At 41.9% G+C, this 26,365-nt stretch overlaps 2 protein-coding genes across 2 annotated transcripts; both read right to left on the bottom strand.

The window, feature by feature from the left end:
- Positions 1–3,244: 3,244 nt before the first annotated feature.
- On the bottom strand, positions 3,245–4,153 carry LOC131397460 (vomeronasal type-1 receptor 1-like). Its single transcript, XM_058530347.1, has one exon. It carries the CDS (start codon positions 4,151–4,153, stop codon positions 3,245–3,247), a length of 909 nt encoding a protein of 302 aa, XP_058386330.1.
- Positions 4,154–14,831: 10,678 nt separating this feature from the next.
- LOC131397724 (ret finger protein-like 4A) lies at positions 14,832–17,812 on the bottom strand. The gene is made up of 2 exons (XM_058530784.1): positions 17,524–17,812; positions 14,832–15,412 (listed from the first exon to the last, which is right to left on the bottom strand). Exons 1-2 carry the CDS (start codon positions 17,807–17,809, stop codon positions 14,832–14,834), a joined length of 867 nt encoding a protein of 288 aa, XP_058386767.1. The 5' UTR covers positions 17,810–17,812.
- Between the last annotated feature and the right edge of the window lie 8,553 nt (positions 17,813–26,365).

The raw sequence follows: 26,365 nt of genomic DNA, 5'->3' as shown, positions 1-26,365 counted from the left end.
TTCCTTACAGTATGAAATACACAGTAGCTCCAGAAATCTTTATCTCCTCACATATTCTTCTTTCCAGGATATTCTGGTCACCACTTCTCAATTGGAACTGCCTTTAAGGGTCCCCCCGACCCTTTACTCCTGAGCACCTGGGTTTGCAGTGACCCATCCATCGCTGAATGTTGAATGAATGCAGTCATTCATTCCTGCCTCATTGGTTCACTCTTGCTGTATATGCTTCAGTCTTTTCTTTCAATGACAAATGTGTCTCCAGGGCCCCGGGTGTCAGATGTCATGCTCAGGGCTGAGCTGTTTGGGCCCTTTGTGGGTGCTGGGGAGGCCCCTTTGGGTGTCATTCTGACTGGGGCATCTGTGTCCTGGGGGCTGAATTGGACAAACTTCCACCAAGGGCTTTTATGCTGGAGGGACTGGGTGAGAGGGCCCATCGGTTCTGCCTAGAGTTAGGATCTGGGAAGCAGGGCAGCAAGGGAGCCCATGGGTCTGTGATCAGCAGGTGGCACCAGAGATCAAGACCCAGCCCAGATCACCCTGGATATGTGGCCTTGGCTGTTACTTAGGAAATCTCAGCCACCAGCACTGGACACACTTCCTCAGTGCCTAACACTCCCAGGACACACTGACACACATAAGCTTGGTCACCCCATCCATACTCTTATGCTCTCACATGCACCTTCCCTCTCACATTGTGCTCTAGAGTGTTCTCTCACGTGCAGCTGCACACACATGCCTTCTCATGTGAGTGTGCGCACTTGTACTGACTGCCCCTAGGTGCACACACTCACAGGTTTTCAGTCTCACTGTCTCTCTCTCCATTTTTCTCACACAGAAATTTGACTTTAGACACACGTGCCATCTCTCATTGAGTCCCTCCTAAGCCTCACATTTCCCTCAAAACAGAAATGCTTTCTCTCCTTCAGACTATCTTCTCTCTCTTTGCAGATGCCTATCATCTCCTGATTGGTCCTCCAGTGCCCTCCTTCCTGCCACATGGGACCAGGCACTCCCTTCCTGCCAGTTTGTGCAACATGCCGTTTACTGTAAGGAAGGAAAACCATCCAGATATCATATGATGCCCCAACTCTAGGGTTGGCAAATTAAGGCCCCAGGTTTCTGCTTGTTTTGTTAAATGCAGTCTTATTGGACTCAGCCACTCTCATTTTCCTAGTGTCTACAGCAGCATCCACCTACAACGTCAACATTATGTAGCTGTGACAGAGACCATATGGTCTGTGAATCTAAGATATTTACAATCTGACTCTTTAAGCAGAAGTTTGCTCCCTGAAACTCCTTGGACTCTGTGGGGCTTCTAGTGCCCACCACCCACCCCATCTGCAAGCCATTGCGCCCCCAACCTCAGGGACAGCCACATACTCCCCATGGGTTTCCAACAGGCTTGTCACTGAGAAATTGTTCTTCTTGCTGTTTTTGTTTCCCATTGACTATGTCTTCATATTTTTCTTCTACTTTTAGGGCTAATTCTTAACCTTTATGTTGCATTGACATTATTTTAATTCAGTTTGCACATTTACAATTTCAAAGCACTATTTAACATTTGTTCCTTAAAATACAATTTTAACGGACATTTTTGAGCAAACAAAATTGTAGACAATAGTATCATCACCCCACCTGCATATCTTGGGGACCCCTTGTCTACTTCAACCATCATTTACCTTGAGCAGATCTAGTTTGGTCTAAACTCCTTCACAGTCCCTTCCCTGGAGAATTTTAAAGTGATAATTATTCTCTGGCTAGGAACAGTGGGGTGTTAACTGTTACAAGATAAACTGTGGTGCATTTCCAGGGGAAAACCCTGTGGCAATTAACCCAATGTGTTCAAAGGGGAATGAACACTAGGGGCAGAGCTCATGGTATGACGGCTGCAGAATCGCTTCTGTGTTTCCTTGAAGAATGTTCCAACTGACCACTTCAAATCCCTCCCTCTAATTGCACACTAAACCTAATTAAGCATCACTAACTCCAAGTATTGTAAAGGAAATAGTGATCATTTGAGAATGTGAACAAAACAGAAATGTTAAAAATGGCCCCGTGGTTCATGTGGTTGGATCTCCACTCAGGTCCCCTCTACCTGGGTGGTGCCCTCAGCCCCACCTGCAGGGACAGACTCTCCAGTCTCTAAAGAACTTCCCTGGGCTGACAGCAATGTTCTAACAAACTCCAGAATGGGAGGAAATCATCGTGAATCTTATACTGATAAGGGATCAATACCTAGAATATATCAAGTACTCCTCAAACTAACAACAAAAGACAACCCAATACAAAAATGGACAAAAAAAATTAACAGGCATTTTTTCAAAGACATACAAACTGCCAATAAGTCTATGAAAGCTGCTCAACATCATAGGTCACTGGGGAAGTGCAAATCACACCACAATGGGATCTCAGTTCACAGCTGCTAAGATGGATATACAGTAATCCAAAAATTGGAAACAAGTGTTGGTAAGGATATGAAGAAACTAGAACTGTGCATTGCCAATTAGAATGTAAAATGATGCGGCAGCTGTGGAAAATAATTTGGTGATTTCTCAAAAGTTTGAACATAAAATAACATATGGCACAGCAATTGACTCCTAGGTAAATTTCCCAAAGAATTGAAAGCAGCAACTTGACAGATATTTGTACACCCATGTTCACAGAAGCATTATGCACAATATCCCAAAGGTGGAAAAAACCCAAGTATTCATCAACAGATGCACGAATAAACAAAATGTTGTATATACATAGAATGGAATAGATGTCAGCTATAAAAATGAATGAAATTTTGATATATGCTACAACATGGGATGACCTTGAAAATACTGCCTTTAGTGAGATGAGGAAGACACAGAAGGATAAATACTATATGATTCCACCTATATGAAGTACCGAGAACAGGCGAATTCATAGAGACAGAAAGTAGAATAGGGGATGTCTTGGACTGGGAGGAGAGAGGATGGGGAGTTATTCTTCTAATGGGCACTGAGTTTTGGTTGGAGATAATGGAAAAGTCTTGAGTACAGATAGTGGTGATGGTGTCACAACACTGTGAATGTGTTTAATACCACTGAATTATACACTTACAAATGGTTAAAATCATAAATGTGATGTTAGGTATATGTTATAACAAGAAAAAGTTTATGAAAATGGGGAACTGGTAATTGGTTACAAAATATAATAATCATGGATAGTTTAGAAGCTGACTTCTATACTTTTACCTTTCAACAGTGATTTCAAGAATTCAAGAGCAGAAATTAGCAGCTCTAGGATTTCTAAGGATCAGCAGTAAGGGGCTAACAGTGGGGAAACAAAAAGCCAAAATATGAGAAATCTGCATTAACCATAGACGAGTATCCAAAAAGACAGTGATGTAAAAAGCAAGAATGGAATTCAGTATGTAGAAGATAACAAAAGTGACCACCAGAATCAGGATGGTATGGGCGGCTCTGGTCTCCGGGGGGCATTTGTAGTAGATGTTGAGTGTGTGAATATACTGCACTCTCTGGTGGTGTCTGTACAGGAGAAGCACCATGGAGCCACTGGCCCAGCCCATGATGCCAATAAACATGGCATCAGAGACGGACCACAGGATGACCATTTCTGCACCAGAACTTGAGGATGAACAGAACCACTTCCCTTGGAAGTCAGTATCATTTCCTATGTCCTGTGCACCAGTGATTATTGTGGGAATATAGATATTCATTAAGAAACTAAACATCCAGCAGATGCAACAGGAAGGACCAATGATCTTGGGGGCTCTTCCGCTGAGCATCATCCACTCCAGTCTCCCAGGGATGAGAGCGAAGAACTGAAAGGTGCTGAGGACACAGGTGTAGCACAGCATGGTGTCGCGAGCCACTCTCTGTATATAATATACAAATCTACACCCAAGACTGGACAAGGGCTTCCTCAAAAGAAAAGCTGCCTCCATGTGGGGAGTTCCAGTGGAGAGAAGAAACAAGAGATTGGCCATGGCCATGTGGGTGAGAATTGTGTGTGTGGGGCTGTGCTTGTGGCCAAGCAAGATTGGAGAGACATTATGGAAGAAGAGAATGACATTAGCCAGAGTCCCAACCCCAATCTGTAAAAGAAAGACGGTTTTCACAGCCACTGACACTATGGTTCTTAGGACATCTTTTTGAAAAGACATGGAGATGGTTTCAGAGTGGCCTGGAGCAAAAGGTGGACATGCTGGTGATGACATCAGCAGTCTTCTTACATAGTGAACACTGGAAAAGGATTTTAGCTCTTTCTTCTACTGAGAAGGGACACACTGTCATACTCCACAGGAGGGGCTCAACCTGGAGAATGTACACCTGACATCAGGTATAATTTTCATCATTTTGAATTTATTTCTATTTACTATTATATTCTGATTCTCCATCAGAATGCAAGGTCCATGAACTTAGGAACCACGTCTGTCTTGTTCAACAATATAGTTGACACACAATAGGTGATAAATAACATTTGCTGAGTATATGAGTAAGTGACAGGAAACAAAGACAAGAAAGTACTGTCTCTCCCTTAGAATCCATGGTGACCCTGCTGATATAATAAAGTACTAACTTAAGAGAATGAAATGGAAAATGCAAGAATACTGTTGAGATTATAAGATTGTCTAACTAATTTTAATAGACTTGCAAGAGAATCAGTTGTCCACAGCTGAGGACTCATAATTCATAAGTTACAGAAATAAAAATCAGTTGTGGACTTCTGGTTTCCTGATTTTTCGGTAAGGAGCATGGAAGTCACCATTCCATCCCAACACAAGAAAAAACTGAATAGAGTGACCATCCTTGGATCTTTAAGCATGGTGAGGACACAGGAAATATTGGTGCCTCTGAGTCTGGAGAGAGGGACAGGGGAATAGAAGGAATCCAAGCTTACTGGACCAGAGACTCATGAGCAGGAACCACATGAGAACAAGGTCTGAGGTGGGAAAACCTGCTTTATAATGGACAGATTGCTGGGGGTCAGTGTGGACAAGTCTGAGAGTTAGAAACTTCAGGCAGAACAAGTTACAAGGGTCCCCCTACACACTTGTGAGTTTTACCACCAGGAGCTTGACCACATTCTCTCAGAAAATATCAGAGAAAATTCTGCTTGTGCTTGCTGCGGAGGGAGGGGACAAAAAACCATTCTGAAACACACCGGAGCCCTGTGTTCTTCTGAACAAGCTCTGTCCTCAGGAGAAAGGAGTTAACTGGAGCCTACCCTGTTGGGGTACTGTCAGAGCCCAACTGACCTGGGGAAGGGAAATACCCGACTCCAGCCCACTCTAGTCATCCTGTCCCACCCAAGGAGGGGAGAAAAACCTGAGAAACACTTGCAAAGTTCGAAGTCCAGAGGCACAGTCTCAGCATAAGACTCAGCCCTATTCTGAGGACCGTAGAACACTCCCCCTCTCCACACACCTCACCACCACAATGATGTGGTCAGACCTGCTGGTTGTACATTCTCTGGGGCACAACAGGCAGCAAACCCAAAGGTGAGGTACCTCCCTTATACCAACAATCACCCGGCAGAATGCAGAAGGACACTCTTGCCCCTACACAGATGATGACCCCCAGCCCCGTACAGTCACCCAGGGGGAACCACCACAGCCATGGTCAGAAACCAAACGACAGAAACTGCCTTGTGCTGTCACAGAAATGCACACCCGAGTGTCTGCCTCCGCTCAGGAACCTCTCTTCACCCACAGGCATGGAAGGACCAGCCAGGGCAGGTCACTCTCCATGCATTTGGACAAGCTGGTGCAAACCACTGCTGGAAAACCAAAGAGACCCTGAAGCTCTATTTTCCAACCACTTTTCTGATGGCACAGCTTTGTTTCACTAAACAAAACAGAGAGGCATTTGTATCTCTCATGTCTGAGCACTTTTTGCTCCACAGGCTTCCTCAGAGCTTCTGGGGTTTTGTATCTGCTGTGACTGAGAATGCGTACAACACAGGGGAAGCAGCAGAATTGATTCTGATGCTTTACTAGCAGAGGTTTGTGTAACTCATTACAGGTGAGCACAGAAATCAGAGCTGGTTTGTAGACCTCCTAAGAGAGAAGGAGAAAGCCTACCAAACAGAGCTCATCATGTGCCCAGGGCAATGGACAGAGGAATTGGGAATAGGCCCTGGATGGAGGGATACAGTGAGAGTTGGGGAAGGTGGAAGGAATTTGTTTCCAGAGTAGAACTGCTAAACGTTTTCTCAGAAATTGCCTCTGATGGCATCTTGGTCTTAGCCATCACTATCACTTGTGGAGTCTTTGCGATATTGATTGGCCAGTCTTAGCCTGTCCTGGCTGCTATAACAAAATACACTGACTGGATGGTTTATAAACAAGAGAAATTTATTGCTCACTGTTCTTGAGCTGGAAGTCCAAGATCAAGACTGCAGCATTGTAGCCTTCTGGGGAGGGCCCCCTTCTTGATTCACAGCTGATGCCTTTTCACTGTGTCCCCACATAGTAGAAAGGGGTGACTGAACTCTCTGAAGCCTTTATATATACACTAATTCAATTTATAAGGGCTCCATCCTCATGATCTCAGCACTTCCCAAAGGCCCACTTCCTAATACTATCCTCTTTGGGGGTTACCATTTCAACATATGAATTTTGTGGAGACACAGACATTCAGACCATAGCATGACCAAGGTATATTTCACCATATTTCCAAATATGAAATGCACTGTTGAATTGCCACAGAGAAATGCACTGAGGACTTGCCATTGTTCTAATTCCTAATTCTGATTTAAAAAAATAAATGTACGTTGCTTATTTTCCAATATTCACACCATTTTTGTAGGCTTGAAAATTAACTGGATTTCATCTCAATGCAAATTCTGTTTTCTCCCCTCTGCTCCCTTAGGTTAAGGAAGGACAGAGGTGCATTTTCCCATTCAATTAGAAAGAGAAAAATCTGAGCCACACTTACACACACAACACAAAGTACACACAGAAGAGCAACACAGAAATAACTGAGAAAACTGCATCCTATGGAAGTGGGATTTGAAAAAGGAAAAATGTGTGTCATTAGAGGGCAGATTGTTTCTTTCTGTATTTTTCTATTTGTACATGTGTGTATCTATCACTGGATCTTATTTCAAATTTCAAGATTTTTAAGTCATAACCTAAACTCTGTACGTCAATTTATACTACTGTATTCACACTGAACCCCAGTCTGTTAGGTCTGAGAAAATGGGTAGACTCTTGTGTACATGGTTGAGGAGCTCAGCGGGTCTGGCCTACAAGGCTCGACACAGATTCCAAGGGGAACTGTCCCTCTTTCTCTCATTGTCAGGGACTCCGGGGCACAGGGATTTGCAGTGAACCTCATGACTCTGGTCCCACTCTGAAACGCACCCCAACACATTCCCACCTTCCACCTGCCCAGCCAGGGCATTAGTGGGCAGCTCTGGACAAGGCAGGCTCAGCACCTGTCCTGCCCAATGTTAGTGCACAACCACAGCCCTGAGTTCCTCTCCTGCTGAAGACCCCTCCCTCCTGTTCTCTGCCCTGAGACTGAACAAAAGGAAGCACTCACCTGGCTGGTCTTTGCCCCAGAGCTCAGTGCAGAGAAATGTCAATCAGGATGGGCCATAGTTATAGAGATGGGGTTCCTGGACCTGATCTCCCCACAGAGGAGCCATTATCATGTCATCTGCAGTATGGGTGACACCGTCTGCATGGAGAATCTGGGGTGTCTCTAATTAAGGGAAAATCTTATCCCCTGTGCAAATCACCCTCAGCCACTTCTGGTGATTAGTGGAAACTTTTGACAATTATTGAGAAGATCTACATGAACAGCTGAGCAGAAGGCAGAGAAAGTTTTCTATGTTCCCCGTGGGAGAATAAGTTTAGAATGAAAGTTGTAATTGGGGGTGGAAGGGACACTCCAAAGTACATCAGGGGCTCCCTTCACTGTGTTTCCTGTTGGCCATTTTCCTTCATCCTTTTTCACTTTTCCAGAACTGGTCCAAAGTTTCTTCACAGTGGTCATCAGCATATGATCTGGAAGCTGCTCTTTCCCATGAGTTTAAGTTCTACAATGTTTGCTGTTTATGGCCTCAGGTCTGTTCAACCAGGATAATACCCCCTTTGAAAGCAGTGTTTCCCCCTCAGTCTTGGGTCGCCCTAATGTCCACATGACTCTGTAAGGAGATTCAAATTTGTTCTAAGTCACACATGGATCCTCTGTTCCTTCAGTTTCTCATTGGACTACCAGCCTGTCCCTGTGTTCCAGACTATAAGCACTGGAAAAAAGAAGCATTCCTGGACACACAGAGAGGGATTAGGAAAAAACACTGATTAGGAAATATCGAGAAACCACATTTAATAGTTTAAAATTGATCATTGGAATTATCAGTTCATAACTGTTAATTTCAATTGATAATTGGATCTTGGAAACAAGCACCCTCAGCTGGCAAATGGGCTGATGTCCTTCTGAGAGACCACGGAGCAGTAGGGCCACAATATTCCCTCCCCCAGGGCTCCGTCTGCAATGAATTCATGCACTAGAGGCCTCAGATACATCCACATTTCAGGTACACGAGGTGTTGAAGATGAGCCAACAGACAGGACACCTACTGCTTCTTTAAAGTGTCTAACCATGGTCTCTGTCTGGGAAAAATGTGCATAATGATAGTTTTAATATGTAGAGCAATTATTCGTCACGGGGATGCGTCATCTTTAAACATGTAGAGATACTGAGGACCTACTATGTACCATCCCCAAGAGTAGGTAATGAAGACACATGCAGAAATACTCATGGCCCTGGTCCTGATATTTGGAATGCTGGTTAGAATGAAAGACGTGATTCATCCTGAAGCTTTCAGCGGAGGTGGGGAAAGGGTCTAGGTCTGGGCTGTCCAGTGTGGGAGCCCCAGTCACATGCGGCTGCTGAGCCCCTGACATGGGCTCCTCTGAACGGAGAGGTGCTGTGTTTCTAAAATACACACTGGATTTCAAACATGGAATAAGGTAGAGAGAATGTAAATTATCTTGTCAGAACTTTTCAGAATTGATTACAGCTTAAAATGGCAACATTTGGGGTATTAAAATAATTTAAATTGTTTCTTTCCATCTTCTTTAATGTGGCTACTAGATAATTTATGAAATTATAATTACATCTGTGGGTCATGATCTATTCCTATTAAACATTGCTGGTCTGGACTCAAAACCCTTCAACCTCCACAGCTGGACCCACCTGGCTGAAGTAAAAGCCCCAGCAGAACCAAGAGGTTGAATAAGTCAGTAGGGAAAACACAATTCACCATCTTAAGGAGTCTGTCAAGCTATGACGACTAATGAAATGGAAGACACTGTCACTTCTCCAGCCTGTGTATAAAAATTGCAGTCTGCCTATTGCTCCTGGGGCAGAGCATCCAGTCCAGGGTCCCGGAGTGCATACACTGTGCTGGCATTGAGCTGGCCTCAGACGGCACTTGCTGAATTAATACATCACTCCATTCCTAGGACCTTCTCGTCATATCTGATACTTGTAGAACTCTGAGAAGTGAACAAGAAATTCCATCAGATTGGACTCCCTGCAAGTCCACTGGGTTCTCCTGTGGCCTCCACCTGCTTCCACTGGCAGCTCACTTCTGGATGAGAATCCCCCACAAGCGGCTTTTATTGGAGACGGTCCCTCCTCCCTCCTTATTCATATCCCACCTCTCCTCTATAATCTCTCAGATTTTGATGTGATTCTGGCATATGTGATTTTCACTGAGAACCTCAACAGTTTACCACTTAAAATGGAGAACAATTTATCCTAAAAATGCTTTTATTTTTACTAATATTGATGAAATATTGTTTTATAATCATTCTGAATTAGATCTGGAGCATTACGATTGTTGATAACTATTTATTTGGAATGAGGGCAGAAATAGTTAGAACCAAATATTTGGCATCAGTTTCAATCCTCAAGAAATGAACGCAAATGGTTTCAAATACTTTTTGCTGACAAATGCAAAAGTTCCTTATATTTAGACAGGAAATTACTGCTCAGAAGTATTTCATAATATCATACTCACTGGATCTCAATCGTGTCTTCAAAATGGTGTTTTCTCCATGGTTGGAAGTTCTCTTTAGAAATTGGTAAATAAGCCCCCAAATCGTTCCCCACTGTCCATGCTCTCACACACGCTCTCACACGCACCTTCCCTCTCACAGACATGTTCTAGAATGTTCTCTCACATGCAGCTGCACACACGCGTGCTTTCTCTGGTGAATGTGCACACTTGTAGTTGACTATCCCTATCTGCACACGCTCACAGGTTTTCAGTCTCACCCGGTCTCTCCATTTTTCTCACACAGACACTCCACCTCAGACACACACTCTCTCAGCCAGCCCCTCTTCTGCCTCACGTTTCCCTTAGAACAGAAATGCTTTCTCTCCTTCACACTGTCTGCTCTCTCTGCGCATGCCTATCATCTCCTGGTTGGTCCTCAGCACTATCCTGGCTGCCATGTGGGATCCAGCGCCCCCTTCCTGCCAGTTTGTGTAACTTGCCCTTTACTGTGTGGAACAGAAATCCACCCACACATCACATGACGCCCCAACTCAAGGGTCAGCAAACTAAAGCCCCAGGTTTGTGCTTGTCTTGATAAATAAAGTTTTATTGGAACATAATAATGCTCCTTTGGATGCCTCTGAACCACAGCGGCATCATTAAGTGTGTATGGTAGAGAACGTATGCTCCAAAAGCCTGCAATATTTACAGTAGACTCTGCTCCCTGCAACTCCTTGTACATTGTGGGACTTTGAGTGTAATTTTAGGGATGATTCTGTAACATTGTGTTTCATTCTCAAAATGTATTTGATTTTATTTTGAATATTAATATCAAAAAGCACTGTGAAAGGATTGCTCCATAAAAATATAAGTTTTAATGGACTTTTTCAAGCACACAAAACTATAGGCAGAAGTAACACAACCCAACACACACACCTTGGGAACGCCTTGTATACTTTCAACCATCGTTTACCTTGAGCAGATCTAGTTTCATCTATACTCCCTTAGAATCCCTTCCCCTGGAGAATTTTGTAAATGACTATTCTACTCAAAGTAGGAACAGTTGACTGTTACCGTTAAGAGATACACTGTCCTGCATTTATAGGGGAACTCCTGCAGCAATTAATCAATGTGTTCAAAGGGGAATGAACACTAGGGGAGAGGCTCATGGTATGATGGCTGCAGAATCACTTCTGTGTCGCCTTAAGGAGTCTTCCAACTGATCACTTCAAATTTCCTTACCAACTGCGCACATAAACCTAATTATCATTAACTCCAAGCATTAGGAGGAAAAGAGTGATTATTTGAAAGTGTAACAACACAGAAATGATAAAAATGGCCCCGTGATGGATATGGTTTGGATCTCTACTCAGATCCCCTCTACTGGGCTGGCACATTCAGCCCCACCTGCAAGGATAGACTCACCAGTCTTTTAAGAATTGTCCTGGGCTGACAGCACCTGGCTCATGGGGAAATGCTAGGAGGTCACTCTCACTCTACTCCATGGCCTGCAGCAAATGTTGGACTGAAATGGGGGCAAGAACCTAATATCAGGGGTAGCTAAGGTCCATTCCTCTTGCATTCAGGTGAGGTGACTATGTTGCCCTTCCTACTTCAGTGCCCCTGTGGGATCAGGCTGAGACCAGGCTTCAACTGAAATTATCTCTTGATTAAGTTGCTTCTGTTGTCTTATCTGCCTTCCTCCATCCCTTATAGGTTCTTCCTGACAGCACTCCCTCACTCTAGATAACTTGTTGCGTAACAATTCCCATCTAGAAATATAACCCGTCCAGGTCTGGGCTGTCAGAGGAGGCTTCTGAGAGGTGTCTTCTGAGCAGCTCCCTGAATCAGGCAGGGAGTCAGGCAGGGAACAGAGAGGTAGGAGGTCTTACAACAATTGTTTGTTGACCTTTCTGTTTGCCAGACACTGTCTCAGATCATGATGTGCTTCTCTTAGCAGTGTTTTTCTGAGCAGCAAAGAGGCCCCGAGGTTGGGGTATCAAGACAAAGAAGGAGAGGAGTTGGGGGTTGGAACCCGGGCATTGTGCTGTTGAGCCCAGGGTCTTATCTTTCAGGCATTCTGCTGCTCTCAAGTCTCAGCATCCTCACTGGCCTATGAGGGACTGGATGAAGCTCTACCTCCATCCAGGTTTGGGGTAGGCGGGCTCAGCTTCCCACATCCGAGAGGGCTCAGGTCCATGGAATGGACATCAGGATGTCATGGAAGCCAGGCTGGAGAAGGTTCCAGGTGGAAAGGTGGATTAATTTCTAGAATAAACAGAGAACTACTAACACTCAACAATAAAATTAATGAAAATTTTGATTCAAAAAATGGTTAAACGACTTGAATAGACATTTTTCCGAGGAAGATATACAAATGGTCAATAACCATATGGAAAGGTGCTCACCATCACTAATCATTAGGTAAATGCAGATCAAAACTATAGGGAGATACCTCCTCACACTTATCAGGATGTGTATTATTTAAAAAGAAAAACACAGAAAACAACAGGTGTTTGTGAGGATGTGGAGGAATTTGAACCCTTGTGCACTGTTTGTGGGAATGGAGGAGGGAGCAACTGCTGTGGAAACAGTATTGCACTTTCTGAAAAATTAATGTTAGAATTACCATAGAACCCAGAAATTCCCCTTCTCAGTATATACCTGAAAGAATTGGAAGTAGGGTCTTGAAGAGTTGTTTGTAGAATGTGGTATGTCCATACAATAGAATATTATTCAGCTTTAACAAGAAAGGAAATTTTGACTCATGCTACAACATGGATGAAACTTGAAGATATTATGCTAAGTGAAATGAGCTAGTCTCAAAAAGAAAAATACTCCATGATCCCACTTATATCAGTTACTTAGAATAGTCCAACTTATATAGACAGAAAGAAGAAAGGTGGCTGCCAGGGGCTGGGAATCGGGGTGTGGACAGTTATTGTTTAATGGGGACAGAGTTTCAGTTTCGCAAGACAAAGAGATCTGGAGATGGATCATAGTGATGGTTGCACAACAATATAAAGGTGTTTAATACCATTGAATTGTACACTTAAAATGGTTAAGGCAGTCAATTTCCTATTATATGTATTTTACTACAACTGTTTAAAAATTTAAAGACAGAATACAAATGAAAAGCGGTCTGTGGGACAATATCAAGAATTACAATGTACATGTGATTGGAGTCTCAGAAAGTGGAGAGAGAGAAAAAAGGACAGAAATTGAATAACTATGGGCTGAAAACTTCTCGATTTTTGTAAAAACATCAATCTACTAATCCAAGAAGTTCAAGGAACCCTAAGTACAATAGTAAAGAAAACCATACCTGAACATTATCATAATCAGACTAATAAAGGTCAAAGATAAAGAGAAAATCTTGAAAGTTGCAAGAGAAAAATGACATATCATTCATGAGGTTGAGTTTCTAAACCTCAGCAATATGGACATTCTGGGCTGGAGTACTTCATTGTGGAAGGCTGTCCTGTACTTTTTATAATATTTTGCGACAGCTCTGGGCTGTACGCTCTTATTTTCTCTTATTCGCCTTTTAACATCTATAGAATCTGTGGTGATGTTTCTTGCTCATTCCTCGTACCACGGGTGATGTGTTCGCTCTATCTCCCTTCCTCTCTCTCTCACTGTAAATAAAGATTTATCAATTTCTTTGATCTTGTAGAAAATAGCTTTAGGTCTCTTGACCTGCTCTAATATTCATCTATTTTCTATTTTATGGATTGCCACTACGGTGTTTACTATGTCTTTCCTTCTGTTACTCGGGTTGCATCGCTCTTAGTTTGCTAACTTAACATGGGAGCTTCCATGACTGATGGTGGTACTTTCATGCTTCCTAATGATTTTCATGCTGTACATTTCTGTCAAACTTTAGCTGCATCTACGTATTTTGATAAGTTGTGCTTTTATTTTCATTCAGCTCATGATATTTTCTAGTTCCCCTTACAATTTCATTTTTGATCTTTATTTTATGTTGAAGTATGCTATTTAATTGTCTCACATCTGGGTACTTCCCAGGTTTCTTTCTATTACAATTTCTTCTTTTTTTTCCTGCTGAGGAAGATTCACCCTGAGCTAACCTCTGCTGCCTAACTTCCTCTTTTTGTATGTGAGCCATTGCCATAGCCTGGCCACTGACAGACGACTGGTGTAGGTCCACACCCAGGAACTGAAGGCAGGGGGCTGAGGCGGAGCATTCTGAGCTTAACCACTAGGCCACTGGGGCTGGCCTGTGTCATAATTTCTAATTCAATTCTGTCACCATCAGAAAACCAGGTGGATATTATATCAACTTTAAAATTAATGAGTTTTGTCTTATGGCCAAATATGCGTTCCTGGTGAGTGTTCAATGTGCTCTGGAAATGAATGTGTTTCTCAGTTGTTGACTGAAGCTGAATACATACACCCATACATTTTTACTGTTTATATAGGTCCCGTTTCTGAACCATATAGAAAAATCAATTAATCAGTTGATTCATATACAAATTTTTATTTACTTTGTAACCTCCATTACACACTAGGTTGATCTTACAGAAAATAAAAAGGAAAACATTTGGAAACTGATCTGCAAGTTCAGGACATATTAACTGGAACAGAAATGTAGACAAATCCCAAAGGAAATGACCATGACAATACTAAATATTGGAAATGTAATTTTCCCCAATAGATATAATTCATTTGTGTTCGTGATTCATGAACTCTTCCATATTTTTCTGCTACACTTTTGTACATAGGTATACCAAGCAAAAACTTTCCTAGCTAAAGCGATGAGCACATGGGAATTTTCTACGAATGTTTCTGCAGTCAGAGGTTCAGTTTCCTTGCCCAGGACTCATTGGAGGACTAGCCATGCCTGGATTCATCACAGGGTAAATTCTACAGAAGCCCTCATCATCCTCATTCAGATTTAGATTAGCAAAAAATGGACGCAGAGGCTCTGCAGCAGAAACTTTAGTGAATGTAAAAATATGGGATCCATTGCTAACATGATAAAAGGAAATGATCCCAATATCCATATCCAGGAAAATCCCTACTCGATCTAACTGAGGGCTCACTGAGAGAATGGTCAAAGGCACAGTGCTAGCTGAGAAGAGACCTCCATTGCTCAATCCCATAGTCCAGAAGCCAAGTTTTGAAGACAGTAAAATGACCCCATGTCGAATAACAGATTCTCTGCAAATGCCCACAACCCATTCTTTGCTTGTCTCCACGTCCACCTCCCAGTAATGGCGGCCAGACGTGAACCGAGGGGAGCCCAGGACACTGACTGCATCGTTGAGTCTCTCATCATGGGTCCTCTGATTCCGTTTGAAATACCTACGATGGGCACTCCTCAGGTCTTGAGAAATGATGAGGTGGTTATTGGCTGTACCGTCATCGAAGGTCACGTCCACTGTGGGCAGAAACAGAAGCAAATCAGTAAGTACATGCACTATATACCACTCTTCACGTCCACTGCAAAGGCCCAAATATCTCTTCACTTTCTCTTCTTCAACTCTATACTTCTTCCCTAATCAGAGTTTTCCTCCAGAAAATTCCCTGTTCTCTTGATTAGCTCAAAGTTTACATGTGGAATGAATGATTATAACTGAAACTAGTCCTTCTTATTCATCATAGATATTTTCTTTACATTAAGTTATTTGATCATTTGATTAAAGAGTTTTCTTCTCTTTAGTACATAATATACATGAAAAAAGAGACCAAAACTATTGTTTTGTTGTCAAATTAGACAAAGCAACACAGATTCTGTCAAAATATAAACAGCAAATAAATATTGGAATGATGGAAAATATTTTACTTATTGCAGAATAATATTGACATATTAAAGTTTTTCTTTTCTTTTTCCTTCTTTTGCAATTATCTTCCACATTTACTGTTGTTGACCAGGCAATTGCCTTCCACACCTTTTTTGTTCTTTCCTAGACTTGTAACAAAAATATTAAAAAGAAATGCTAGGAGTCCTGAGATAAGACGGGTTAACTCTGGACAGTCAAGGTAGAGGAAGGGATTCCCATGGACATGAGCAGGGATGTGCTGAGATCTTGGCAGCAACTTAGACCCAGAACTTAATGGGGGCAGTCCTCAGAGGGGCAGGTGAATTGAAGAAGAATGACTGTGTGTGTTGACATTTCCATCTAACCCTAATTATGAGGACGAGTGCATAGAGCTGCTTGACCTAACAAGACCCTGTGGATGGAGCCAATGGAGCCAAAGAAATCAACCCTCTGGATCAAAGACCAATTACTTTAATTGGTTTCATTATAACAGGACTTTCTGCGAGATGCTCTGACTTTCTGACCATCAGAGAGGAATTGTCAAGAATTGTCAAGTTTCTAGGACAGGATTCACCATCCCTAATTCAAGTTTGCATGGAGCAAGAAGTAAACTCATTTAGATAACAAAGCAATTCATTTCTTTCACAATGACATTGCAGACTGGAGCATCTACCAAAGCACGCTCCTCACATCCCGTTCACACTCAAGGCATCCACCACTGATTACAGGACCCATTATAGGCGACGCAGGGAAGAGAGACAGAGTGAGCAAGGGCTTGGCACTCTCCAATGAGCCTGGGAGGTCTGCTCTGGAATCCTGACTTTAGCACACTAGACATGCAGCTGAGCTGTGATAATTCACCTTGACTTAGAGTTGTGAGACTGAATCAGGCCTGATTTCTCCGAGTTCCAGGTCAGGGAGGGAAGCACAGGCTGCAGTGCTCAGGTGCAGAGCCTGCAGAGGACTTAAACCTACAGGCACAACCACCTTCACTTTACTACCGTTTGCCAGGGGGCTTGGGCAACTGGGAAACGTTCATTGCCCACACTCCCTGTGGATAAGAATCACATGGAGTCTTCTAAACCTTGAAGATTCTGAGGCCTCACTGCCAGAGGGGTAGGATTCAGTGGGTGCAGGTCCTTGCTGCTCAAAGTGTGGCCCATGAACTAGCAGCCTCAGCATCACCAGAGCTCTTGTCAGAAATCCTGATTCACAGGCCGGCCCAGTGCAATGACTCAGAAACTGCATTTAAACAAGATCCTCAGAGAATTTATATACATTCAAGTTTGAGAATCATTGTTCTAGGCCAGCATTGCTCATAAAAATGTGAGCACTGTGTGTAATTTCTTACAAACACATTAAAAAAGTAGTAATAAGAATCAGGTATAATGGATTTTAATAATATATTTTATTTAATCATGTCCAAAAACTGATTTCTACTTGCTTCAATAGCCAAGTTTCAGCTGATCAATAGCTCCCAGTCACTAATGGAAATATTGGGTAGCCCTTGGGTAGCACAGGTCTAAGGCATGACCTAAATATGATATTTTCTTAAAAACCTACAGATGGTTCTAAACTATACTTGCAGGTGAGAACAACTGTTGCTTTGAAAGAATAAAAATTTCAGGTGCCAGAATTCAACTAATGCCCTTATTTAATGGAGAGCTTTTGAAAAGTTCCCTTTTCCATGTCCCTGTATGAGTTCTGGTGGGTGGTACAGATGCCTTACCTTGGAACTTCCTCATCCTTGGGTTCATCTGGAGAACAGCTCTCAGCTGGGGCTCTAACTCCTGGATCTTTGAAACCAGCGCCCCCAGCTGGCTACCAGGCCTGATGTCCTTCTTCTGAGAGACTGAGGAACAGGTGGGGCACAATACACCCTCCCCATGGGGCTCCTTCTGCAGTGAGTTGACGCACTGGAGGCAGCAGACATACCCACATTGCAGGTACATGGGTTTTTCAAGATAGGTCATGCAGCCACGACATCTGCTTGCTTCTTTAAAGTGTTCAGCCATGGCCAATGCCTGGGGAAGAATATGCATGATATTGGAATTTCCATGAATTGAATGGATATTAGTCCTTGGGACACTTGCACATTTACATGCATAGTGATTTGCAATCACTACCACAAGGTAATAAAGACACAACATAAGTACAAATATAACTGACTCATGGCCCTGAACTTCTGATATTTACAATGTTATTTGGAATGAAGGACAGGATTCAGCTTTGGGTTTTAAATTAGGTGGTGAGAGGGTCTATATTTTGCCTGAGCTGCCCAATATGGTGGCCACCAGCCACAAGCAGCTACTGAGCACCAGAGGTGGGCTTATCCACATAGAGATGTGTTCCGAACTTAAGATGCACACTCAATTTTGAAGACATAATGAGGAAAAGAGAATAAACTATTTCACTGAAAACTTTTAAAAATCAAGTACATGTTGAAATGATTACATTTTGCCTTTAAATTAGATTTGTTTGATTTTACTTAGTGTAGTTACTAGAAAATAAATTTATAATTACATATGTGGGTCACCTTATATTTCTACTGGACAGTGCTAGTATAGACCCAGAAACCCTCCATTCCTCCAGCTGTCCAATGTGCATGTGGCAAAAACCCATAGCAGAAATCGAGAGATGGAAAGTCCATGGAAACCCCATTCACCATCTCACAGAGTGTACCAAGCTCTGACTTGACTCAGGATAGAGAAGACTATATTATTTCTCCAACCTGGGTATTGAACATCTAAGTTCTGCCCACTGCTCGCATCAGAGGTCCCCGTGTCCCTAGGTACACACACTGTGCTGGCATTCAGTTGGCCTCAAGACAACACTTGCTGAATTAATGAGTTACTCAAGTTAGAGACCTTGCTTTCTTATCTCTGCCTTTTGTAGAAATTCGAGAAGTAAAAATGAAATCCCATAAGATTGAGCTCACCTGTCCTCCGCTAGGTCCTCTTCTGGCCTCCAGCTGCTTGTCCTGACAGCTCAGTTCTGGAGTGAGATCCACCTACAGGGCCTTTTATTAGACAGGGTCCCTCCTCCCACCTCACTCACATCCTGCCTCTCCTCTTTAATCCAATCAGTTGTTGATTTAATTCCAGCATTAGTGAGATTTTTCTCACATCATGAAGAGGTTACCACAAAGGAGATAATTGTGTCTTGAAAGTCTTATTTTCAAACTAATATGAACAAAATATCTCCATATTATCATTCTAGATTAGATCTTGAATATTATATCTGTTGATAGGAACTTGAATTAAGATTGAAATTTAAAAAAAAATTGTCGTTATTAATCCTTCTTAAATGAATGGGACTAGCTTCAAATAGCTTTTGATCATGAAAGTAAAATATCCCATTTTGATCAAGAAAATTCATTAAACCTACTCAGAAGTCTGTCCTAACATCACACTCACTAGACCACAGTCACTTCTTCCAAAGAGTGCTTTCTCCACAGATGTGAAGATCTTTGTTCAGAAATTTAATAAATCAACCCCAAAACTGTTCACTGACAATCAGTCATCCAGTGAAGGTCCTGTTTTTTGTTGGTTACAAAATCTAAGATAAAATATATTTTTATAATATTACTATTTCCCTTATATCACAACATATATAAAATGAGATAAATTTCTTTTATAACATGTTCAAAAATTGTCTTTGATGGTGTTAGATGACTCATTGGTGATCACGGTTTAGGGAGTGGAATAAAAAACTGGGAGATGGTTGGGACTGGTGCAGGGTGGAAAAGATTAGATTAGATTTAGGGGATTAAGTTAAATAGGCTTCCATTTAATCATTCCACAGTCATCCTTTGCTGCTATTTGCTGGATACTCCCGCCTTTCTACATCTAAGCAGAGGCTCATTTCCAGTTTTTAAGTCTGTTTGTCACATTAAGGGGAATTGAAAACCACTCATACATATTTCTATGACATTTTTATTCCTTATGTTATTATTCTTTTTCTGTTTTTTTTTTTTTGTGAGGAAGATTAGGCCGGAGCTAACATCTGTTGCTAATCCTTCTCTTTTTGCTGAGGAAGACTGGCCCTGGGCTAACCTTTGTGCCTATCTTCCTCTACTTTATATGGGACGCCGCCACAGCATGGCTTTACAAGCGGTGTGTAAGTCTACGCCCAGGATCCGAACCTGTGAACCCCAGGCCACTGAAGTGGAAAGCGTGTGAACTTAACCACTACACCACCAGGCCGGCCCCCTTATGTTGTTTTAAATTAATTTATTTTACAAGTGCTTCTAGAATGTTTCACATTTCTGAGGGTAGTTATTCTCATGTTTGTGGTTTCACTGACTCTTGCTCATGAAGGATTGCTTTCTACAGAGTTTTCCATTTGTTTATTTAGAGCTGATCAAGAGCAGGGCTTATGTTCTCTTTGGGAACACCAGGTGACCCCAGGTGGAAAAGGCCAATACCTGTTGTTTGATCTGCCTCTATTAGGTTCCCCCCAAATATCCTCAGCCTGGAAAGGCATGTATGGTAATATCTTGGGTTAGGAATTCTTTCATTAAAGAGAAGAAAAGAGCAAGCTAGGTTTCCCAGCCCACTGGAGGGGCTGACCTTGGATATTGGCTACCTGTAGTATTTCTTTTCCAGCTGGAACTTTGGACAGAGAGGAGCTGCCTGCCTTCCCCTGGGCAGTGGTGCACTCTCCCTGCTCACTGTCATTGGCTGTCCAGTGCCCTGAGTCTCCTATGTTTGAGGGACCCCACATTTCAATATCCCATCTAGTGGGGACAGATTCTCCCCCTCCTGTCCCCGCAGGGCGTCATGGAACCCGAGGTTCCAGTGACTAGAACTGCTCTGCTCTCCCTCCAGGCTCTGTTCAAGGTCATGATGTCTGCAACTTGTGGAATTGACTGGACATTCAGCTCCCCAGGCGTCAGGACACCATGTCTCCCTGACTTTACTGAAAACGCAGCTTTCCATAATTTAACGTATATCCTGCGTCCTCAGCAGTTTTATGTGACTCTTCTTAAATAATATCTTGGTCTTCAACGATATCTTATCCTTAAAATCTTATTCTTACAATTTTTACCTTTGAAAGGTCTTAGAAGTCTGAAACTCGAAGGAAAACTCTGAAGAAAAGCTTGAATTGCTGCCCTTCTATCTCTGACACAAGGTCCTCTCTTGGGAAATGAATCTCAAAATGACCAAAGTATATCTCTCAATAGTAAAATCCAATCCTTTGGGTTTTTGTTACTAATTTGCGGAAATAATTTTTCAAATTATGGAGATATTGATGGTAACATCCCTTAAGAATCATTATGTGTAACCGTGCCTTTGTTTTAGCAATAGCACCAAATTCGCCTTTTAAATTTCTTTTGTTATGTAAAGATAATTTTAATAATGTTGTTTAAAGAATAAGTATTTCCAATTGTGTTATATTTTTATGCAAGATTTTGTATCAAGTAAAAATTAATTCCATTATGAGAAATTCCCTTTGTCGTGGTTTGCATAGCTCACACAGCATTTCCTATGTCCTATAATTTTTAGTGTTGCTTTCACCTATAAGAGGTAATTTATTTTACGCATAAAATTATCTCTGGCCTCGTACTTCATTAATATTATTTTTTATGTATTTGTGGAGCATTTATCCTGAACTTTTAATCAACTCAATTTGTGAAAAATTTTCATTTTGATATAACTGTGATATATTCTTTAAGATCTAAAAAGATATGAGTTTAGGCTTTCAGAAAAAAACAGAAGATATGATTTATTGAAACTTTTCATGTATCTTTTTTTTTTTTTTTTTTTTTTGTGAGGAGATCAGCCCTGTGCTAACATCCGCCAATCCTCCTCTTTTTTTGCTGAGGAAGCCGGCCCTGGGCTAACATCCGTGCCCATCTTCCTCCACTTTATATGGGACGCCGCCACAGCATGGCTTGCCAAGCAGTGCGTCGGTGCGTGCCCGGGATCTGAACCAGCGAATCCCGGGCCGCCGCAGCAGAGCGCGCGCACTTAACCGCTTGCGCCACCGGGCCGGCCCCTTCATGTATCTTTTAATTATGTTATAGTGTTGGGAACACTTTTAAAAAGAAAGGTTATTGTCCTGCCTGCTTCCAGGGGGGTCTTAGGACAGTTTTTAGTATTTTCTCATAAAGTAAACAAACTTCTGGAAATAATCTTTGCAATTGTGGAGGAAAAGGCTTTGGTATAAATGATTCTGCCCACTGAGTGAGGCTTTAGAGAACATTCCTGAGCAGTTTTTATTCCTTTTCTTGATCTAAATTTGAGAAGCTATTTATTCCTCTTGTCAGCAGCTGGATCTGTGAATATATTTTCTATGGATAGGTGTTAATCCCTTAATATAGGATTAAAGGTCCCACAAAAAAACCCAATTCTCCTATGCAGACTTAACGGACATGGTCTAAGCCAGAGTCTGCCCACCTTGGCACAATTGACACTCTAGGGTGGAAGATTCTTGTTATGGGAGCTGTCTTTTGAGTTTTAAGATGTTTAGTGGCATCCGTGGTTCCTACTCACTAGATTCCAGTAGCATCCCCATCACCCCAAGTTATGAAAATCAAAAATATCTCCAGATAGTGCCAAGTGTTCCCTGGTTGGCACAAAATCATTCTTCAAATGAGAACCACTGGAAGTGAATATAATGCATTTCAGTTAACTAGAAAATAATTTTTTTAGGGTTTAACATTTTACTTTGTATCAGAATTAAATCACAATATCATTGGATTAAAAGGGACTGTTTCTGTTGTCACTTTGATTGAATGGATAACTAAGCCTTGTTTCACAGGCGACAAGATCAGGTAATGACAACGTATATCCTGGGATACTTCACAATAGGGATTGGCAAACATTTTCTATGAAAGGCCAGATAAAAAATGTCTTTGGCTTTTAGGACCATATGGTCTCTAACACAAGTGAGCAACTCTGCCATCGGAGCTCAAAAGCAGCCATAGAGAATACAAAAATGAACGTGCTTGGCTGTGTCCCAATAAAACTGTGTTTATAAAAACTGACAGAAGGCTGAATTTGTCCCACAGGCCGTAGTTTGTCAACCTTTGCTGCAGAACGTAGGTATCCAGTAGAAATGTCTGTGATTGAAATGTTCTATAACTTTGATCTCAAATATGGTAACTACTTGCCACATATTGCTGTTGAGCACTTGAAATGTGACTATTGCCACATGTAGAAATGATGATATGTTACATATATTGGGTTAAATATAACATTAAAATTAATTTCACCTGGTTCTTTTTACTTTTTTGCCACCCACACCGTTATCATCATCATCTCCATTTTACAAAGGAGGGAAATACAGTGAAGTTAAGATACTTACCCATTGCCATTCCAGATAGCCTGGAATGGAACCTGGATGAATGAGTGTTGCAGCTCATGGGCTTAACCGTCTTCTATGCCAGATCCTGTGGCACCTACCAGAGAACCGAAAAAAGGAAATCAATACACAGGTCTCTAATGTAGTAAGCTGTGGCCCAGCTAATGATGGTTTAGAAAGTCAAAATGTCAGGTCAGAATTTTGGTAGAGGGTTTCTGGGTTAATCAATAGTCAAGATCTTGGAGAGAAAAGATCCACTGAGCCTCTTAGCTCAGTCTCATTAGGCAAAACTAAGCCACACCTGCCCACTGATCCGACACAGAACTCTTAAGCCCCAGCAAGATCAATGCTGCCTTGGTTGGGCTGACTAAGTAGGAATGTTCTTAACTCTAGCCTCCACCCTGATGGCCTCAAGTATCTTTGGAAAAGGGAGTAATAATACTACCTACTTGAGAGAGCTGAAGAAAAATCAGGTATTAAATGCAACACCCTTAGCTGTAGGGCTCTCACATCATTAGCATCCAATTAATGTTAGCGATGGTGAAGACATTTATGACAGTCGATGGTGGGTGGTCGTGATTACAGTGAAGATGGGGCAGAGTTCACACAAGAGACAATGACGAGAGTAATGGGGTGTTAGTAGGCACCTGAAATAGAATATTATCCAGGCTTAAAAAGAAATCCTGCCACATGCAACAACATGAATGAACCTGGAGGACATTATGCTAAGTGAATTAAGCCAGTCACAGAAGGACAAATACTTCATGATTCCACTCATATGAAGTATCTAAAATAGTCAAACTCAGAAACAGGGAGTAGAATGGTGGTTTCCAAGGGCTGGGGGGAGGGGGAAGTGGGGAGTTATTATTCAATGGGTATAAACTTCAGTCATGAAAGATGAATAAGTTCTAGAGTTCTGCTGTACAACATCGTGCCTATAGTTAACAATACTGTATTGTACACTTAAAATTTTGAGTATTAAGTGTTCTTATCACAATAAAAAAAGACATTTGTGAATTTCAACTTCCCTTTCCATCCAAAGCTAGTTATTCTAGAATATTCATGGATTTCCTCAGATACAAATACTCCATTCTAGATGCTGCTATGAAAGTTAAGAAGATGCACAAGATATCTTCCCTTCAGAATCTTAGAATATAGAAGTCAGACATTCAGATTATGATCAGAGGGGTTCTCCTCACTCATCTCCAAATTATCCCCCGCTGGTAGTGGGAGAAGATTGTTCACAGAAGCCCTGTGATTATATTATACTATATAGGGAGGGTCTATTAGTAGCATCATGGGAGCATCCAGCAGTTGGAAGCTCTCAGCAATGCCGGAAGGAAGATCATTCACACCTGAGGTGGAAAGAACTGAGCCTAATCAATCAAGAATCATGCCAGCCAATGGGAAGGGAGAGATTCTATGGCCAATCAAAGGGCAGGCACAGCCTTTTATTCCTAGTTTCCAAGGCTTTTCTTTGATGGGTACCAGCCAGGAGGACCAGGGGCCAGATTGGGTGAGGAAGTCTTCTCACTGATCTTTCCCTCTTTATTTCTCCCCTCTCAGCACTCACTAGAAGTCTGGAGTGCGAAAAGGACAAGATAGAGAGGTGCCAGAAATGATCAAGTCCCGACCCTTTGCTTTGGCAATGATATACTAAGTGAAAAGCATTCAATTCACAGAGATTGTGCATCCAGCGCTTCTCTTTAAACCTCCGAGTTTCCAACTCTAAATTAGGTGAGGGAACGGAACTCGTCCAGGCTGAACAGAGGTTCTTTATTTTTCTAAAATTGAATTGGAGACATAGAAAATTGGATGACCTTGGGAATTGTAGAACTAAGGAGAAATGATGAAAATACCAAAAGTCAAAAGAGCTGTTTCTCAGACTTGGTTGCTCTATTGGTTCTGATTGTGAGATTCATGTAACCTGGGGAGACAAATGAAAAACAGAATTTTGGCAGTTAGGAAAGGGAGAAGGCAAATATCGGGCAAATGGGAGAATTATGTTTGAGACTTTGCTATTGGTAATTTGGTTGACTGGATTTGAACTAATCTTTTACCATCAAGAAGTTCTAGGATGTCCTAATTTTATGTGGATCTGTTTGATCTGTAGATAAAAATTATAGGTAGGTATCTTTGTCGATATTGTTTTTGTATGACCACAGAAGTTGCATTAGAATGGGAGTGAGCCAGGTGATACAATTTGTGAGGAGTGAGGCAGGTTGTGACAGGGTCATTGGATGGCTAAACAAAAAGATAAGGGGTGGTGGAGGCTAAAGTCTGCCGGATTAAAGTCTGTGAGGTGTTATGGAGTGTCCATGAGGCTATCCAGCCCACTTCTGGACCCTGTGGTGTGTGGGATGGGGTGATGAAGCAGCCAGCATTTGAAAGGGCTTCAAGGAACATTGTATCTTCAGGGGAAGGTTTCAGCTGGAAAAGGAGTGAGAAAGGAATGTTCAGAGAAAAGTTAGGACACATGAGTTTTTGTGTATGGTAAAATATCCATAAAACAAAGTTTACCATTTTAACCATTTTTAAGTACATTCACTTTTTGTGAAACCATCGCCAATATCTATTTCCAGAACTTTTCTATCCCCCCAACTGAAACTGTTCTCACTAAACAACTCCTCATTCTCCCTTTTCCAGCACCTCTGTTCTCTGTTCTACTTTCTGTCTGTGTGAATTTGACTATTCCAGGTATTTTGTATAAGTGTAATCATAAAATAATTGTCCTTTTGTGTCTAGCTTATTTCACTTAACATAATATTTTCAACGTTCATCCATGTTGTAGCATGTGTCAGAATTTCATTCCTTTTTATGTCTGAATAATATTCCACGGCATGTATATACCACATTTTGTTTATCCATTCGTCAGGCGATGACCATCTGGGTTGCTTCCACCTTTTGGCTATTGCGAATAATACTGCTATGACCATTGGCGTACAATTTAAAATTTTCGACACATGGAGTTTTATTGATGATGATGACTTTGTTTTCAAGAAGGTGCAATGGAAGGGTGTCAGCTGTTGGAAAAAGGAGAGATATGGAGACAAAATGGGGATGTACAATGTCATTTGTGAATTAGGTGTGCACATTGAGGAGTGACTTATGTCTAGACTGTGGTGGCTGAGTTTGAGACAGGGACAAAGTGCACATAGGTAAAGTGCACATAGGTGCAAGGCATCATGAGATTAGCCACAGTGTCCTCAAGGCACATGTGGTTGATGGTGGGAAGGAAGGGCAGTGGTGTCTGGGAGGCCTTC

The sequence above is a fragment of the Diceros bicornis genome, chromosome 34 (assembly GCF_020826845.1).
Source record: "Diceros bicornis minor isolate mBicDic1 chromosome 34, mDicBic1.mat.cur, whole genome shotgun sequence".
Lineage (NCBI taxonomy): Eukaryota > Metazoa > Chordata > Mammalia > Perissodactyla > Rhinocerotidae > Diceros > Diceros bicornis.
The sequence above is the reverse complement of the archived record's forward strand: the minus strand, read 5'-3'. Positions and strand labels throughout refer to the sequence as shown.

Coding starts and splice junctions, on each gene's coding strand:
- LOC131397460 (XM_058530347.1), bottom strand. CDS start 4,153: ATGTCTTTTCAAAAAGATGTCCTAAGAACCATAGTGTCAGTGGCTGTG.
- LOC131397724 (XM_058530784.1), bottom strand. CDS start 17,809: ATGGCTGAACACTTTAAAGAAGCAAGCAGATGTCGTGGCTGCATGACC. Junction 15,413..17,523: donor AAGGATGAGGAAGTTCCAAG/GTAAGGCATCTG, acceptor TTCTGCCCACAG/TGGACGTGACCTTCGATGAC.